The sequence below is a fragment of the Lontra canadensis genome, unplaced genomic scaffold (genome assembly GCF_010015895.1).
Source record: "Lontra canadensis isolate GAN:19392208 unplaced genomic scaffold, GSC_riverotter_1.0 scaffold19, whole genome shotgun sequence".
Taxonomy (NCBI): domain Eukaryota; kingdom Metazoa; phylum Chordata; class Mammalia; order Carnivora; family Mustelidae; genus Lontra; species Lontra canadensis.
In genome coordinates, this window is record NW_022631013.1 from 13,276,713 (window position 1) to 13,293,550 (window position 16,838).

The following is a 16,838-nucleotide window of genomic DNA, read 5'->3' on the forward strand; positions in this document are numbered from 1 at the left end:
CCCGGCCCCAGCCCCCTGCATCCCTGCATCCATCCATTCTGCCGCAGCTACTGAATATCTTCTGTGCCAGGACCTGGGATGCATAGATATACCCTCGACATCTCTCAAGGTGCAGCTCGAATGTCCCCTCCTCCAGGCAGCAAATACTTTCCTGATTCTTTATCCCAACCCCCACAAAGTTAGAACTGCTCTCCCCCCTTCTCTGAGTGCCCAGAGCACTTCACGACTTCTGTTCTAGAGCCTGGTGCTGTGTTCAACCGGATGTTCCATGCACCTGTGTCTGTGCCTTACTTAGCTCCGTCAGAGGCATGTTGGGGGTGTTCTCCGTGCTGCATCTCCCTCCTCCAGGATGCCTAGGGCTGTCCTGGTTTGTGACCACTACCTACAATCCCCTCTGTCACTCTCTCTCTCTCTTTTTTTATAATACTCCTTCTCTTCCAGGGCTAAAGTTGCTGCAGCTGATGGGACCCCCGGGATCCCAATCCAGACCCTCACGCCTGTGAAACACACAGTAAAAATAGACAAAGATGCCCTCCTCCAGGACTATGGATTTCACATTTCTGAGAGCCTTCCCCTCACGGTGGTGGCTGTCACAGCAGGTAGGGGTGGACTGGGAAGCAAGAAAGGAGTTTGGCCCCAGATCTCTTCCCATCTCTCTGTCCTAGAACATAATTTCAAAAATGCTACCCCAGGGAGTTAGAAAGGGCATGTCTAATTCTGACCTAATTCTGGCTAGAGCTTTGTACCTTTCTTTGGTGCTGAGGGGGGCGGGGGGAAGCCCAAGTTTACCTGCTGATCAGAACCCCAGGTTCCTGCTGGCCTGGAGCAGGGCTTTGCCCACCCGTGGCTCCCTAGCCAGTCTTGGGGTAGTGACAGTATTTGAATCAGCTGGCCCTCTTCCCTGAAACCCTGCATGCTCCGAGCTGGGGAGAGTTGCTGGCCAGAGAGTAATAGAAATTATTGATTTGTTTTCACTTGAGTCTTTGTAAGATATAGGCTCTATCAAGGCGAAGAAGAGCAGGCTGGAAATGTCTAGTATTTGTTTCCATACATTAGCTGTGTATTGATGTTAGATCTGGACTTAGTTAAAATCTACCGATTTCAGTTTACACACACACACACACACACACACACACACACGTGCGCACGCGCGCACACACACACACACACACAGAATTCTTTAGAGATGAACGCAGTAAATGGCTAGCTCTGTTGATTCTGGGGTTTCTGCTAGTTTTCTTTCTCAAGACAGTCTCCTATTATCCCTTGAAGGTGATGGATGATAGATACATTATTCATGTTTTATAAACAGGAAAATAGATCCCTGTGAGCCCAAAGCTGGGTGGGGGCAGGAAGGGGGGTGAGCTGGTGCCCAGGGCAATGGAGCAGCCTCCCATTCGGTTATACCACAGTGACACAAAGGGCCTGGGCCCTCCTGGCGTGAACACCAATTACTTCTTCTCTGTCCAACAGGAGGCTCTGCTCATGGCAAGCTTTTCCCCGGTGATCAGATCCTCCAAATGAACAACGAGCCTGCTGAAAGCCTTTCCTGTGAACGAGCAGTCAATATACTGAGGTACTAAATTGCCTCTGTTACCCGCAGAGTCACACAGATGATCACAGCGCAAAGACGGGTAACAGGAATGACATAATTGATCTCCCCCAGGGCTTTAGTAGGGTCCTCTTCTCCTTGAAGTGGAGGCAGCAATCTTGTTTGAGAATTTGGTCTCCGTCACTGTGTGTGTCATCTGTCTAGAGAAGGGATGGAGCGGGGGACAACCCCCTGCTATGCTAGGCACTGCGCGAGGCACAGCAGGCGGTGGGGTTAAGAATAATACACGGGCTCGACCCAGTGAGGATTTCTGGGGTTGTTGTAGTGTATGCCAAAGATTGGACTAATGTGATGCTAAATCTGTCAGTTCTTCTTGAACCCTTCCGATAGCTCTTCTTAAATGCCTAGTGGGTATATTGTAGTTTCACTGATATGGCAGAGGCCACCTTCTGCCCAGTGGCATCGTGACATGTGTCGACGCCTCACTTTCTGTCTAGACTGTGATCTCCCTCAGAGCCAGCACACAGTGAGTGCTCAGTTGAATGAGCCAGTGATTGCTGACCCTGATTTTAAGACAGAAGAAGGTCAGCGATAGGCGTGAAGAGGGCTGACAGACATCTCGTAGGCCCCTACAGCCTCCGCCATTTTTCAGTTGGTCACTCAACACTCTTTTGATGACTTTAAATTAAGAGACATGAGAAATAGAGTTACACAAAAGCCAACTTGAAGATACTTATTATGCCTTTTTTTGTGAGTGGTGTTGGGTGGTTTTCATTTCTGGGGGCCTATTGTGGACAACACACACTGAATGATAAGTAAGAGGGACAAAGTCAGAGTGAGACAAAATGAAAGGCAGGATACGGTCTCTACCCTCAGGAGGCACACAGTCTCTCTGTGGAGAGACACACAGACACAGCTTACGGTTTACAGAGAATCCATCAAAGTGTAGAAAATAGTGTCCTTTCAACCAAGCCTGATCATGCTTCCAGACTGCCAGAGGATAAGTTGTGTGGGTGGGAGAGCCCCGACGGGATTTGATGATTTCGTTTCTACAAAATGAAGCATGCTGATGGAAATCATGAAGTTTGGTTTCTCAATTATTGGGTGATTTTCTCTCAAAGATGATCAGTGCTCGCAAATTAAATTTAGATTTTCAGTGAAGCTAATATTTCTGCCAGGCTAGATCAAACTCTGACTAACAAGCAAGATTATTCTCAGTTTAAAGCTGTAGGCCAGAATGTCGGTGTGCGGGTAACATTGAACTCGGCCTGTTTCCTGAGCACCTGAGCAAGGAGCCCTGTGGGGCCAGGGGACGGCACTCCCCTCACGCCGCAGACTGAGAGTACGGACTCAGACTCTCGGGAGCACCCGTGTGAGGTTGAGGGCAGACACTGCCTCAAGAGCAGCAGAGGAAAGGGGCTGTAATGGCTACAATTCCCTCCAGCCTTTGGGGAAACAGGGGTTTGACAAAACAGAGGAGTCCAGGAGGATTTCAGCTGTACCTTTAGTGCTGGGTAGAATTTGGCCCACAAGAGTGGAGGTGAAGGGTGATCCAGGCAGAGAAGTGATAAGCAGGAATTATCAGGTGGGGTCAGTTTGCCTGAGGCACCAGATGCCTACTAGAGGAAAGTTCTGGGAAGTGAGGCCCACGTGGTGAAGGGTCTGGAATGCTGACACAGCAAGTTCAGGTGTCAGTTTCTACCCGGAGAGGGAGGCACCGAGGACTCCTCAGCAGGGCTGTGACTTGATGGGTGCCATAAATCTGTGCTCTCTGTCATACACTGCAGGAATCCCAGGACTGCCTTTTTTTTTTTTTTTTAAGCTAGTTCCCAGGGCCATTGCCACATATAAAGAGAAAAAATCAAGGAAAACATGGCACAACAGAACCTCTCTACTCCCTCCAGATATCTGGGAGACCTGAATGTCCTTTTGAGAGCACTTGGACCTTGGTTTGTTGTGGATTATCTTGGGAAGGGCCTGTTCTTGTATAAAATGGAAAAGAGGCAATCCCTAGACACTTCGAAACCACAAGTTGATTTTACCCATTTGAGGAAGCAACATACCAGCAGCAATTGGCCTAAATGTTCATACTGCAAGAAGTCAAATGAAATTATTTGCAAACAGCTTCTCTATGTAGCAATGGCAAAGGAAAAGGAAACATGGATTGATTTTTCAGTTCTGTTCTCTAATACAAAATGGAAGTTGGGCCAGCGTCTGGTTGACTTTTCTCACTTTGAGAATATATAAGAGATGATGACAAGACAGAAATGTCTAGTATCCTGATGTATGATTCGACTCATTGCACTGATTTTGTGTGCCCCAACACCACAAGCTGGTTGGCTTTTAGCTGATAAATGTGATCCACATTCATTTATTCAATTTAGTGAAATGTTTAGTCTAAGTTGGCTGAAATAGCAAACCAAGTTTTCTGTGTTATTGCTCTGTTTTCCCATAAAAATTTTTTTTGGACATAAACCTAGCCTAGTGGTCATATCAACTGCATGAGTTCCCCATCATAAAGACTAAATTAAATCTAAGTGACTTAACTAAGTGGCTGTAGGTATAGACTAGATGGTAGAGGCAGGTGTCTGAAGAGTCCCTCAAGGTCGGGGGTGGGCACTCTGGGACAGCTTCAGCTCCTCTGAGGACCCTCGCTTCCCTCTCATCTTTCTCAATGTTGCTGAGCCAAAGAAGCTGAAGCAAATTAGGCTGCTTTGTAATTCTGCCAGTCTTTTTGACCCTGACACACACACACACACACACACACACACATCATTATTATTATCATCATCATCATCATCTAAAGTCATGAAATGGTTTTATTTTTATTCTTTTTTTTTTTTTCAGGGAAGCTGAAGACTCTCTTTCAATCACAGTTGTTCGCTGCACATCGGTAAATCTCTTTCTATGTCCTGTTAGTTTTACCTTTCTCAGACCTAAGGCCCCAAATCCCCAGTAGGATATCACTCAGAGAATAAACAGGAAAGGCAGTGGCAGAAGGGACAGCAGCCAGGCAGCGAGTGGGTGGGCAGTCACTGTTGCCTGAAGATAGCCGATGTGTCGGTGCTGTGGAGAAGAGACAGGTATGGGTCAGCCCAGGCTTCCAGAACTTGTGGTGCAGCCAAGGAGACAGATCTAGAATTATGCAGAGTGGGACGATGACAAGGGCCCCATACTGCAAGTGTTAAGATAAGTTTGTGTTATGACTTTGGGCAAGTTATTAACTTTCAGTTTTCATTTCTGTAAGACAGTGATGATGGCAATGATTGTCTTGTCTCTCTAATGGGTTATTTTGAGGACCAAGTGAGGTGTTGGATGTGAGTGTCTTGTCAGCCCTGAGTTCATCACAAGGCAAGGTGTGGCATGGATGGTGTGCTGGGAGGAAATGGCAATCCTAAAATCCACAGGCAAAGGAGCCCTTTCTCTGTGATACAGGGAAAAGTATATAATCAAGTCCTAAGAGAAAGAACTACGAAGGAGAAAGCATTGATAGAAAATTCTCATTCTGAGAGACTTTAATTCATACCTCTTAGCCTTGGCCAGTTAAAGATAAAAAAAATAAATAGGGGCATGGAGAATTTTAGTAATGCATTTAATAATCTAATGTAATTGACCACCTACCAGTCTATCAAGAAAACTCAATAAATTCCCCAAATAAGAAACTATATAAGTCACTTTTCCAGAATATAGTGAAATAGAAATTAATAACTACCAAAAACTTAATTAAAACTGTCCAGCCTTTTGGAAATAAAAATGCAATCTCCCAAGCAAAGATGGGGTCAGACAGAAAAGTAAAACTACCATTATAGACTAGTTAGAAGAAAATTTAAAATTAGAAGTGTGCTCTTTAAAAATTATGTGCAGTCAAAGCTATACTTGAGAGTAAAATGTATAGCCTTAGGTGATTTTATTATTGAATAAGGAAGTAGATCAGGTGAATATTTAGTGCAAGAAGTTGGAAGAAAAGACTATAAAACAAACATAAGGCAGAATAAAGAAAATGAGAGAAATCAAAATCTAAATGATACTTTGGAAAACAAAAATTATAAACTTGATAAATAAATCCTAATCAGTTCATTAAGGGAAAAAATAAGAAAAAAGGAAATCTGCAAGGAAAAGAAATAGGTAGACCATATGTGAAAGAAAGTAGAATATTATGAAGGATGTAAACATTTTTTAAAAATATAGAAAGAGAAACCTACCATGTTCTTTGATGGGAAGACTGTTATGAATACATTGGTTATTCTCATATTAATGTATATTCTTACTGCAAATTCAAACTCCCAATGGAACTTGTATTTGGACTTTGGCAAAGTTTATTGAAGTGAGACTTATCAAGAAAATCTTTTTTTAAAAAGATTTTATTTATTTATTTGACAGAGAGAAAGCGAGAGAGCACAAGCGGGGGGAATGGCAGGGAGAGGGAGAGGGAGAAGTAGGCTTCCTCCTGAGCAGAGAGTCTTACTCCGGGCTGGTTCCCAGGACCCCGGGATCATGACCCAAGCTGAAGGCAGATGTTTAACCAACTGAACCACCCAGACATCCCTTATCAAGGAAAAAAAAAAGGGGGTAATGGGGTGCCTGGGTGCCTTAGTCAGTTAAGTGGTTGACTCTTGATTTCAGCTCAGGTCTTGATCTCAGGGTGGTAGGCTTAAGCCCCTGTGTTCAGTGGGAGAGTCTGCCTGAGGATTCTCTCTTTCCCTCTCCCCCTCCCCACTCACTCTCTTTCTCAAATGAGTAAATCTTTATAAAATAAAAAGATTTAAATTTAAAAATTTTTAAAAAGAGTAATGAGGATGGCCCTGGTATAACCCTTTTTAAAACTAATAAAGCTAAAATAATTACAACAGTATGATATTGATGAAATGGTTGGACATGTCAGTGTAATCAAATAGAAATTCCTAGAATAGGTACTGATATAAGAATATAGTATGTGAGGGGCACCAGGGTGGCTCCATTAGTTAAGCGGTTAAGCATCTGCCTTGGGCTCAGGTTATGATCCCAGGGTCCTGAGATCAAGACCTGCATTGGGCTCCCTTCCCTCCGCCCCTGCTGCTCCCCCTGGTTTTACTCCCTCTTTCTCTATCAAATTAAAAAAAAAAAAAAAGAATTTAGTTTGTGAAAAATATGGCATCCCAAATCACTGGAAGAAAAGATAATTATTCACAAAATTATTCTAGGATATTTCTTTAAGTATTTGAAAAAAAATAGTCTCATCACACCATTTGATGTAATAATAATTACCTATAAAAAAAAAAAAACATTAAAATGGGGCCCCTGGGTGGCTCAGTGGGTTAAGTCTCTGCCTTCAGCTCAGGTCATGGTCTCAGGGTCCTGGGATCGAGCCCCATGTCGGGCTCTCTGCTCAGCGGGGAGCCTGCTTCCCCCCTCCCTCTGCCTGCCTCTCTGCCTACTTGTGATCTCTCTCCGTCAAATAAATAAATCTTAAAAAAAATAAAATTTAAAAAAAAACATTAAAACGTAAGCAATATGGATGGGCGTCTATCTGGCCATTGTTTATGGAAAGAATTCCTAACTATTGAGGGAGTGGGAAGAAGCACAATGAACAGCTATTTGATTATGTGAAAAATTACATTTCTCTGGTCTAAAAAGTTCAGAACACTAAAAAAGCAAGGAAACTGCAGTCTCTTCTCATTGTTGACAAGTACCGTTTTTTGTTTTTATTTCTTAGAAATAAAATAGGGAAAAAAACCACCTACGTAGGATTAAGATGTTTGCCATAAATATGACAGACCAAATGTTTTATGGACAAATAAATGGAGATTTTTCTGAACAGCATTTGTCTATGAAATAATGTGAAACCAGTGTATAAAAAACAGTATACTGAAAGCTAATTAGTATAAATGGTGGTGCAGGTGGTAAGAGTTTTTTTTATTTAAAAAAAGAGAGAGAGATTCTTTTTATATAGTTGATTTGTATCTCTATGGAGAACATCTTACTCTTAATTAGGTGGGTTTTTTTCCCTGCTGTTTTCAAGAAATGAAAGCAAAACTCTTGTTAAGTAAATAAGAGGGAAACAACTTATGGTTGCATCCTTTTAAAAATGAAAAGTGTAGAGAGAGGACAATTAACATGTTCCAGAAGGACTCTGGAGATTCCTCCGAGGTTCCCAAGCAGAGGAGGGTGTGAATGTTGTGCTCCTGGGGTCCTGGGAGGGAAGCTGAAATTGGCCCATGGCCCGAGAAATGGCCTGAATGTTGTCCAGCCCACTCAGGCCTCTCATCAGGAGTTACATGATCATAAGACGAGTGGTCATTTATGTCTTACATCAACAAGGATGCTCATCTTTGCCATCACAGGTTCTTAGAGTTCTCAAATGGCTTGAAATTGATTAGGAATTCTAAAATCCAAAATTGGGGGGTGGGGCTTGGCTGACTCACTCAGTAGAGTGTGATACTCTTGATCTCAGGGTTGTGAGTTTGAACCCCATGCTGGGAATAGAGATTACTTTAAAAAATCTTTAAAAAGTTGGGGTGCCTACAATTCCAGACTTCAAGCTCTATTACAAAGCTGTCATCATCAAGACAGCATGGTACTGGCACAAAAACAGACACATAGATCAATGGAACAGAATAGAGAGCCCAGAAATAGACCCTCAACTCTATGGTCAGCTAATCTTCGACAAAGCAGGAAAGAATGTCTAATGGAAAAAAGACAGCCTCTTCAATAAATGGTGTTGGGAAAATTGGACAACCACATGCAAAAAATGAAATTGGACCATTTCCTTACACCACACATGAAAATAGACTCAAAATAGATGAAGGACCTCAATGTGAGAAAGGAATCCATCAAAATCCTCAAGGAGAACACAGGCAGCAACCTCTTTGACCTCAGCCGCAGCAACATTTTCTTAGGAACATCGGCAAAGGCAAGGGAAGCAAGGGCAAAAATGAACTATTGGGATTTCATCAAGATCAAAAGCTTTTGCACAGCAAAGGAAACAGTTAACCAAACCAAAAGACAACTGACAGAATGGGAGAAGATATTTGCAAACGACATATCAGATAAAGGGCTAGTGTCCAAAATCTATAAAGAACTTAGCAAACTCAACACCCAAAGAACAAATAATCCAATCAAGAAATGGGCAAAAGACATGAACAGACATTTCTGCAAAGAAGACATCCAGATGGCCAACAGACACATGAAAAAGTGTTCCATATCACTCGGCATCAGGGAAATACAAATCAAAACCACAATGAGATATCACCTCACACCAGTCAGAATGGCTAAAATTAACAAGTCAGGAAATGACAGATGCTGGCGAGGATGCGGAGAAAGGGGAACCCTCCTACACTGTTGGTGGGAATGCAAGCTGGTGCAACCACTCTGGAAAACAGCATGGAGGTTCGTCAAAATGTTGAAAATAGAACTACCCTATGACCCAGCAATTGTACTACTGGGTATTTACCCTAAAGATACAAACGTAGTGATCCGAAGGGGCACGTGCACCCGAATGTTTATAGCAGCAATGTCTACAATAGCCAAACTATGGAAAGAACCTAGATGTCCATCCACAGATGAATGGATAAAGAAGATGTGGCATATATACACAATGGAATACTATGCAGCCATCAAAAGAAATGAAATCTTGCCATTTGGACGATGTGGATGGAACTAGAGGGTATCATGCTTAGCGAAATAAGTCAATCGGAGAAAGACAACTATCATATGATCTCCCTGATATGAGGGAGAGGAGATGCAACATGGGGGGTTAAGGGGGTAGGAGAAGAGTAAATGAAACAAGATGGGATTGGGAGGGAGACAAACCATAAGTGACTCTTAATCTCACAAAACAAACTGAGGGTTGCTGGGGGGAGGGGGGTTGGGAGGGGGGGGGGGGGGTTATGGACACTGGGGAGGGTATGTGCTATGGTGAGTGCTGTGAAGTGTGTAAACCTGGCGATTCACATACCTGTACCCCTGGGGATAAAAATATATGTTTATAAAAAATAAAAATTTCAAAAAAGTTGGGGTGCCTGGGGCACCTGGGTGGCTCAGTGGGTTAAAGCTTCTGCCTTTGGCTCAGGTCATAATCCCAGTGTCCTGGGATCGAGCCCCACATTGGGCTCTTTGCTCAGCAGGGAGCCTGCTTCCCTTACTCTCTCTCTGCCTGCCTCTCTGCCTACTTGTGATCTCTGTCTGTCAAATAAATAAATAAAATCTTAAAAAAAAAAGTTGGTTTGCCTGGATGCCTCAATTTGTTAATTGTCTGCCTTTGGCTCAGGTCATGATCCCAGGGTCCTGGGATCAAGCCCCGCATCAGTCTCCTTGCTCAGTGTGGAACCCACTTCTCCCTCCGTCTGCCACTCCATCTGCTTGTGCACTGTCTCTTTCTTTCAAATAAATAAATAAAATCTTTAAAAAAATAAAATGAAATCCAAAGTTGGAATAGTAATTACTGTTTCTGTAGGACTTAGAATTTTATGGGGAAAAATATATATGTTTAATTGTAGAGAGCTGTATTTATATTCATGATTTATAATGTGTTATTTGTTATATTAATACCAATATCTAATTTCTTATTAACTCTTCACTGAAAGAAAATCCTAGAAGATAGACATATTTGTTATCCCCTTCTTGCAGATAAGGACTCTGTGGCCTCACATGCCCATGGTCACACTTGCCGAAATCAGTGGAGCTGGGTTATTTTCCAGGTAGTTAGATTTCAGAACCTATGGCCAATAGCGTTATGCTAGTCCACCTCCTTGATCCCTGTTGTCTTTATATTTTTATTTGTTTTTTAAGGGGGAGGGGGCAGAGAGTGGGTGAGAGAGAGAATCTTAAGCAGACTCCATACCCAGGAGCACGGAGCCCAACATGGGCCTCTCAGTCTCATGACCCTGAGATCACAACCTGAGCCAAAACTAAAAGTCAGATGCTTAGCTGACTGAGCCACCCAGGCGCCCCAATCTTGCTGTCTTTATGAATTGACATTGGCCAGTCTAGGGCAGAGAATGGTAAAAAAGATACAGAACTTTTCAGCTTGTCCCTTTCGGTGTCCTTTTAAGCATTAGCTCTTGGTTCAGCAAAAACATGCACAGAGAAAGTCTTTATCAGCTCAGGTATTCTACTCTCTGATGGATTAATTTAGAACCCAGGGAGCATCTAAATATCCTAGAATAATGAGGACCTCATATTCTTTAAAGTATCTCTTTTTAATATTTGTTGGCCCAAGTAAGTGGTTTGCAATGTCTTTTAGATGCCAAAGTATACAGCGAGCAGAGCTCCTATTTGGGTATAAAAGTATAGGACCAGCGGCGGGGCCTGTGGATTGGGAATTTCTGTGACAGAGTGTGTGTTCTTTCTCAAAGCAGCTAGTTTCTTGGTTGGGTGGTTCCAGATATGAGAGAGACCCTTCTTCCCTGTGATTCCCACCAACTAATGCTCATCAGGGCAAGTCTACGTTGTATGAAATGGATTAGCAAAGGTTTGAAAGAAAGCAAGCTGTGGCCTCCTCTCCAGACTCACTACTGTTCCATCAGCTCTCTTCATCTGTGATGCTTCTCTGAGTTCTCACTTCTCTGATAGCTCTCTGCATAGATCCCGGCTTCACGGTGGCCTTCCCAAATGGTGGCACCCAGAAAGGAATACAGTTCCACCTAAGGTCAGCTGGTGAGACTCCCCAGGGAACAGAGAGAGCACGTTTGACACGCATCGAAAATGCTAGCGAGGTCCAAGATGCGGTTAAGATTTTAAGAGGCCCAGTCACGATGTTGGCTTGGGTGAAATTTGTGGTTGACCGAAAACTGAGGTTTTGGTTCCAAATGAATCACTTCCAAGCCCCCATCCCATGCTGTGCTATTGGTTTTTTTGTTTTGTTTTTGTTCCTCAGTGCCACACTTCACAGTAATCCCTGTCAAATCATGTTGCTTTGGCCCAGTGTTGTGGCATGCTGAGATTTGACAGTCAGGGAATTACAGAACTGAAGGGTATATTTGTACAGTCATCAGCTGTACTCATTCTCCCTTCCTGTCAGGATCCACCTCTTCCCATGCCTCCCCTACTTCCTCCATTACCCGGCCAGTTGATTTTCTTTAGTCTGATCCAGCTCTGGGTCTCACTCTTGCAGGATTGCTGTCCCCAAGGCAAGAGAGAATAGTAGTTGCCCCTCCTTCCACCCACCGCCACAGATTCTTTTTCTCTCTGCATCTCTCCCTGTTCTGCCCCTGGTTTCTCATTCCCTGTTCTGCCCCTGGTTTCTCATTCCTTTGAGTCTCTCTCCATCTCTTCCTGTTCTGCCCCTGGTTTCTCATTACTTTGAATGACAGTTGTACCTGTCACTTTGACCCCTCACTTGACTCTCTTCCCTTCAGCTCTTGACAGCCCTGCTCTCTTATACCCTCTCAATGCTTGTTGTCAGTGATATTTTGGCCTTTGGCCCTTAGCAGCCCCTGCCCCTCAATTTTTCCACATGCCTGTTTTAGATATCTAGTTCCTTTATCTTGCCTCCCAAATTTCTGCTGCCTGAGATCTGATGATACCTTGTAGCTCTGTATCATTCACAGGTTTGGTAAATACATGTTCTCTGACCTCATCCAAGCCATTGCTAACCATCATTGTTGGACACTGAGCCAAAGGGAGCCTGAGTTCCTGAGTTAAATCAGGACAATTTTGCACATAGGTCAACTAGTTTTGAATCCTCCTAATGGCTCTGCATCTGGCCTTCTCCACAGGGGGATTATAGGAGACCTTATCAAATACTTTGCAAGAATGAAGGAATACTACTATATCCCCAGGACCCTGCCTTACCAATCTGGAATCCCATCTTCAAAAGAAAAATGAACTTGGTTGGTTCTGACTTATTCTTGGTAACTCCATATTGGTTATTAGTGATCAATGACTAAAAGCTCTCTGACCACCTTTTTTCTTGAATTCTGCCGAGAAATAATGACAAGCTTACCAATATGTGTTTTCCTTAATCTTCCATGTTCATTTTCTGGGAAACTTGATACTTAACCATCTTTAGTCTCCTGATATTTCTTCCATTTTCTTTTCTGTGGATGATACCAACCATTGTGTGTAATAGTCTAGGGGCCCCTAGAGTCACTGGCATAGATGTCTTGAACTCATTCAAAGCATCTGATAATTTTATCACCAATTTTTGGTTGTAAATTTCTTTTTCCCCTTATTGCTTCTGTTTCTTCTAACTGGAAAATCATTCTGCTTGAAGAAGAAAGCAAACTGAGGTTAAGTAATTTTTGAAGTTGAGAGATTACCATATAAGTATACCTCTTCCCTGGGAACATTGTTATTTCCCCTTCTCATTTTACTAAATTTTTAAAAAGCAAACTATATATTTGAGATACTGAATCATAGTCCTGAACCCTGTTACACCAAGGCTCTAGTTACCTGTGAGATCAAATTTATCTTGCATTAAGAATTCAATGTCACTTCTGGGGCACCTGGGTGGCTCAGTGGGTTAAGGCCTCTGCCTTCTGCTCAGGTCATGATCCTGGGATCAAGCCCCGCGTTGGGCTCTTTGCTCAATGGGGAGCGTGCTTCCTCCTCTCTCTCTCTCTCTCTCTCTCTGCTTGCCTCTCTGCCTACTTGTGATCTCTGTCTGTCAAATAAATAAATAAAATCTTTAAAAAAAAATTCAAGGTCACTTCACTTCAGGTGCTTAATGGCATTGGTCTGTTGATATGTGAGGCCATGAGCATGGTTTCCTATAGTTTCTCTGACTGTTGTTAGATTTCTCTTTTATGTCAGCTACATAAAATGTGGTCCAGAGCTCCATCTTGAGACTCTTAACACATGTCCCTTTCTAGAGCCTGGCCTAAAGGACTACCCAGATCAAGAAATGGAGCATGCCAGGAAGATCACATGGTTGGTCTAGATCATGCAAGCTGCTGTTCACTGTGTCACAATGTAACCTCCTATGGTCTAGGCTAGGGGCTTCATCACATACTCATACCAACCTGTGATGACTCTTTCTACCTCTGGGGAAAGAGGGTACCACCGAAAAGATGAGAAGGGCAAGGAGCAGCCAAGGATAAATCACAGGGGCCAGAGATTCGGGGAGCCCTGGAGTTATTCGGATCCAACTCTCCCATGGTACATTGGAAAACTAAAGGCTGGAGAGGAGCGATGACTTGGCCAAGGTCACATAGAGTTATTTTGTTTTGTTTCATAGACACACACACACACACACACATACACACACACCTGGTTTACCTCTCTAAAAATTTGTGTTTGAGGTAGTTCTGACAACTGCTGAGTAGCAGAACTCGGGTCTTCTTGTTCATAAGCCAGTTTTTGTCTTTGTCATACACAACCATGTTGCTACCGTACTGAGTCCTTGGCTGTTCTCAGACACATCAGAACATTGTCCGGGTTGGGATCCCTAGATGTTATGAAAAGAGATGATTAGTGGGATGCTGTCCTTCTCTGTCAGTTTTAATGGAGGCCTCAACAGCTGTCAGGGTTGGTGCTTTCGTTTTTAAGAGATGAGAAGGTGTGTCATGGCTTTTACAGAAGTCTGGTTCTAAAATGTGTCATGGTAATGTTTTGCAGGGAGTCCCCAAGTCATCCTTCCTGACTGAGGAGAAGAGAGCCAGGCTAAAGACCAACCCCGTGAAGGTGCACTTCGCTGAGGAAGTGCTTGTCAGTGGACACAGCCAGGTGCGTCTCTAATCAGGGCCTTGAAATCACTCTCCATGAAGCTGGTGAGCCGCCTCTTGGCACCAACCTCTTTGAGACTCTGGATTCTTGCAGCACAGAGGGGATACCGAGGGAGCGTGGTAGGTTTGCTAGAGGCTCTGAGTGCCCTCGGTAAGGTGCCTGCAGACTGTGGACAGGGAGAGCCAGGGAGAGAAGCATGGGGTGTGGCTATCTGTTATTCTGGGACTCCATTCTCTTGCCCATGAAATGCCAACAAGTTCTAAATGCTAATTTCTCATTTTGAACCTTCAAACCTAGCGTTCCCGCTATATCGATAGTAGTGGTGGGAGTGGTACAGACTGGCTCCCCCAACCCCCCATGAACCGAGTATGTGTTGAACTTCTGTTATATGAACCTGAACTTTTTGGGCACATAATCCTTAGCCATCACAATATCCAGCAAGGGAGCTATTTTAATACATGAGGAAGCAGAGGTTTAGAGAGTTTAAGAGAATTAACCTCTGAGATCATAAACAAGAGAATCTACAAGCCAAGTCTGTGTGACTTCAGTTCTTTTGTTTTTCGCTGGAACACACTATCTAGTCCTTTTTGATATCAAGACATCCAAGATTGGGGGTTCAGAGGACAAATTTGTAAAGGGAAAGTATTGGCAGGAGTTTGATTTTTTTTTTAATTTTTTTTTAAAGATTTTATTTATTTATTTGAAACAGAGAGGGAGAGATCACAAGTATGCAGAGAGGCAGGCACAGAGAGAGAGAGGAGAAAGCAGGCTCCCTGCTGAGCAGAGAGCCCGACGCGGGCCTCGATCCCAGGACCCTGAGATCATGACCTGAGCCGAAGGCAGAGGCTTTAACCCACTGAGCCACCCAGGCGCCCAGGAGTTTGATATTTTTGATGTGGACTGTTGGATTAAAGACTCACTTATTCATGGTTTATACATTTTCTTCCCAATGGTCTGAAGCTATTGCCATTCAGAACTGAGCAATCAATGCTAGACTTTGAAGCTCTCAAGTCAGAGCTTGTCCTTATCTGGTCTTCTCGCTGTAGACACCAGCAGATGTGGGGTATTGTGGCCATTTTAACAAATGGCCCGGAGTCCTTATTTTCTACCTCGCCTGCTACTTAACAGACCTGACCTTCATTAGACCTGAGAGTGGAAGGTGGATTTGTTCATGAAGGGGCCAGTGGGAGGCCTAATGTGTTAGAAAAGACCAAGACCCTGTCACCCGGCCATATTTGTTTCTCTGTGTGTCCATGTTTGTGGAAATGTGTTGAACCTCTATAGCAAATTAAATTTAGATGCCATGTGTGTTTTTAGGAGTAATACACAGTGACGAGAAGTGGGGGCTAGAACCAAATCATAGGACAGGTAGAGAGTAAGAGTTCTGCAAACATGGACCCCATCACTAGGATCCTCTGTTAAAATGGCTGCCACCCCCCACTCACTGGTATTGTGAGAAGACGAGGTGAGGACAGGTTTTGACCTGAACTGGCTACAAAATCTGTTTCAGAGTTTTTGTAGGGGTGAGAGTTTAGAGAAAGAGGGTTCTAAAAAGGTATCTCTGGGGAGACTTGCGGGTCAGAGCACCAAGTCTCTGTATCAGCCACATAAGGCAGAGACAACAAAACCAGTGAGAGTTAATCCCTATGATGTACCTATTAAAAAGTGATAAAATTGAGGCGCCTCGATGGCTCAGTCGGTTAAGTGTCCAACTCTTGGTTTCAGCTCAGGTCATGATCTCAGGGCCGTGGTTCTGTCTGCAGTCAGCAGGGAGCCTGTTGGAGATTGTCTCTCTCCCTCTGCCCTGCCCACATGTACTCTCTCTTTTTCTCTGAAATAAATAAATAAATCTTTAAAAAAATAAATAAAAGAAGATAAAATCTGTTGCTAACCTTTTCCGCTGAAAGCAGGATAAGGCCCCAGAAGAATTTAAAATAATAAGCTAACATTTGCAAAATGCTTAACTTTGCTAACAGTTAAAGAAATGAGAAGGGAGACATGAAAGGTGCTGCTTTACACTTAGTAAATGAACACAAATAAAGGAGGAAGACCTGATGCTGACCAAGTAGCCACAGTCAATGTACTAGTTGGTGGCTTTGTCAGTTGGTTTCATGTCGGAGGGAAAAGGCAAACATAACGAATGCCATAAAAATGTGGCCCAAGGATCACATTCCTATTAATTTAGTCTATAAAATAATTTAAATGCAAAAATCCCTGTGCTCAAAGATATCTATGGTACTGCTATTTAGAAAAGAAAAAAAATTTTTTTTGAAAAGAATGCTCAAGGTCTAGGGCCAAAGAAGGCTTAAATCCATTCTGATATTTCAAACCGATAGAACATTAGAAGTCCATTAAAATCACAAACATGAAACCCCCAGGAAAAAGTGGAAGAAATACGTATCGAGTAAAAAATGAAGATAGAAATCATGTGTGCTCTATTATGGCCACTCTCTAAAAACTATGGGTACAGATAAAAATTGGAAGAAGCCTTAGAGAAAAGTAAATGGTGGTAGTTATGTGATGCTGCTGTGGTTGTATTTTTTTGGAAGTCCCAAATCGTGAAGTCCCATGGAAGAAGTTTTGCCCTTGGGAAATCCAAAGATGAAGGTCATTCTAAACACTGGAAAGCAGATAAGTGAGAGGA

At 43.2% G+C, this 16,838-nt stretch overlaps 1 protein-coding gene across 2 annotated transcripts in view; it reads left to right on the forward strand.

Moving 5' to 3' along the window:
* The window catches only part of FRMPD1 (FERM and PDZ domain containing 1), a 140,679-nt gene that overhangs the window by 102,679 nt on the left and 21,162 nt on the right, over positions 1–16,838 (forward strand). For both annotated transcript variants that reach the window (XM_032860622.1, XM_032860623.1), the window contains exons 3-6: positions 442–599; positions 1,474–1,576; positions 4,400–4,445; positions 14,087–14,194. In XM_032860622.1, the coding sequence (XP_032716513.1) occupies positions 442–599; positions 1,474–1,576; positions 4,400–4,445; positions 14,087–14,194 (415 nt within the window). The remainder of the gene's footprint in view (positions 1–441; positions 600–1,473; positions 1,577–4,399; positions 4,446–14,086; positions 14,195–16,838) is intronic.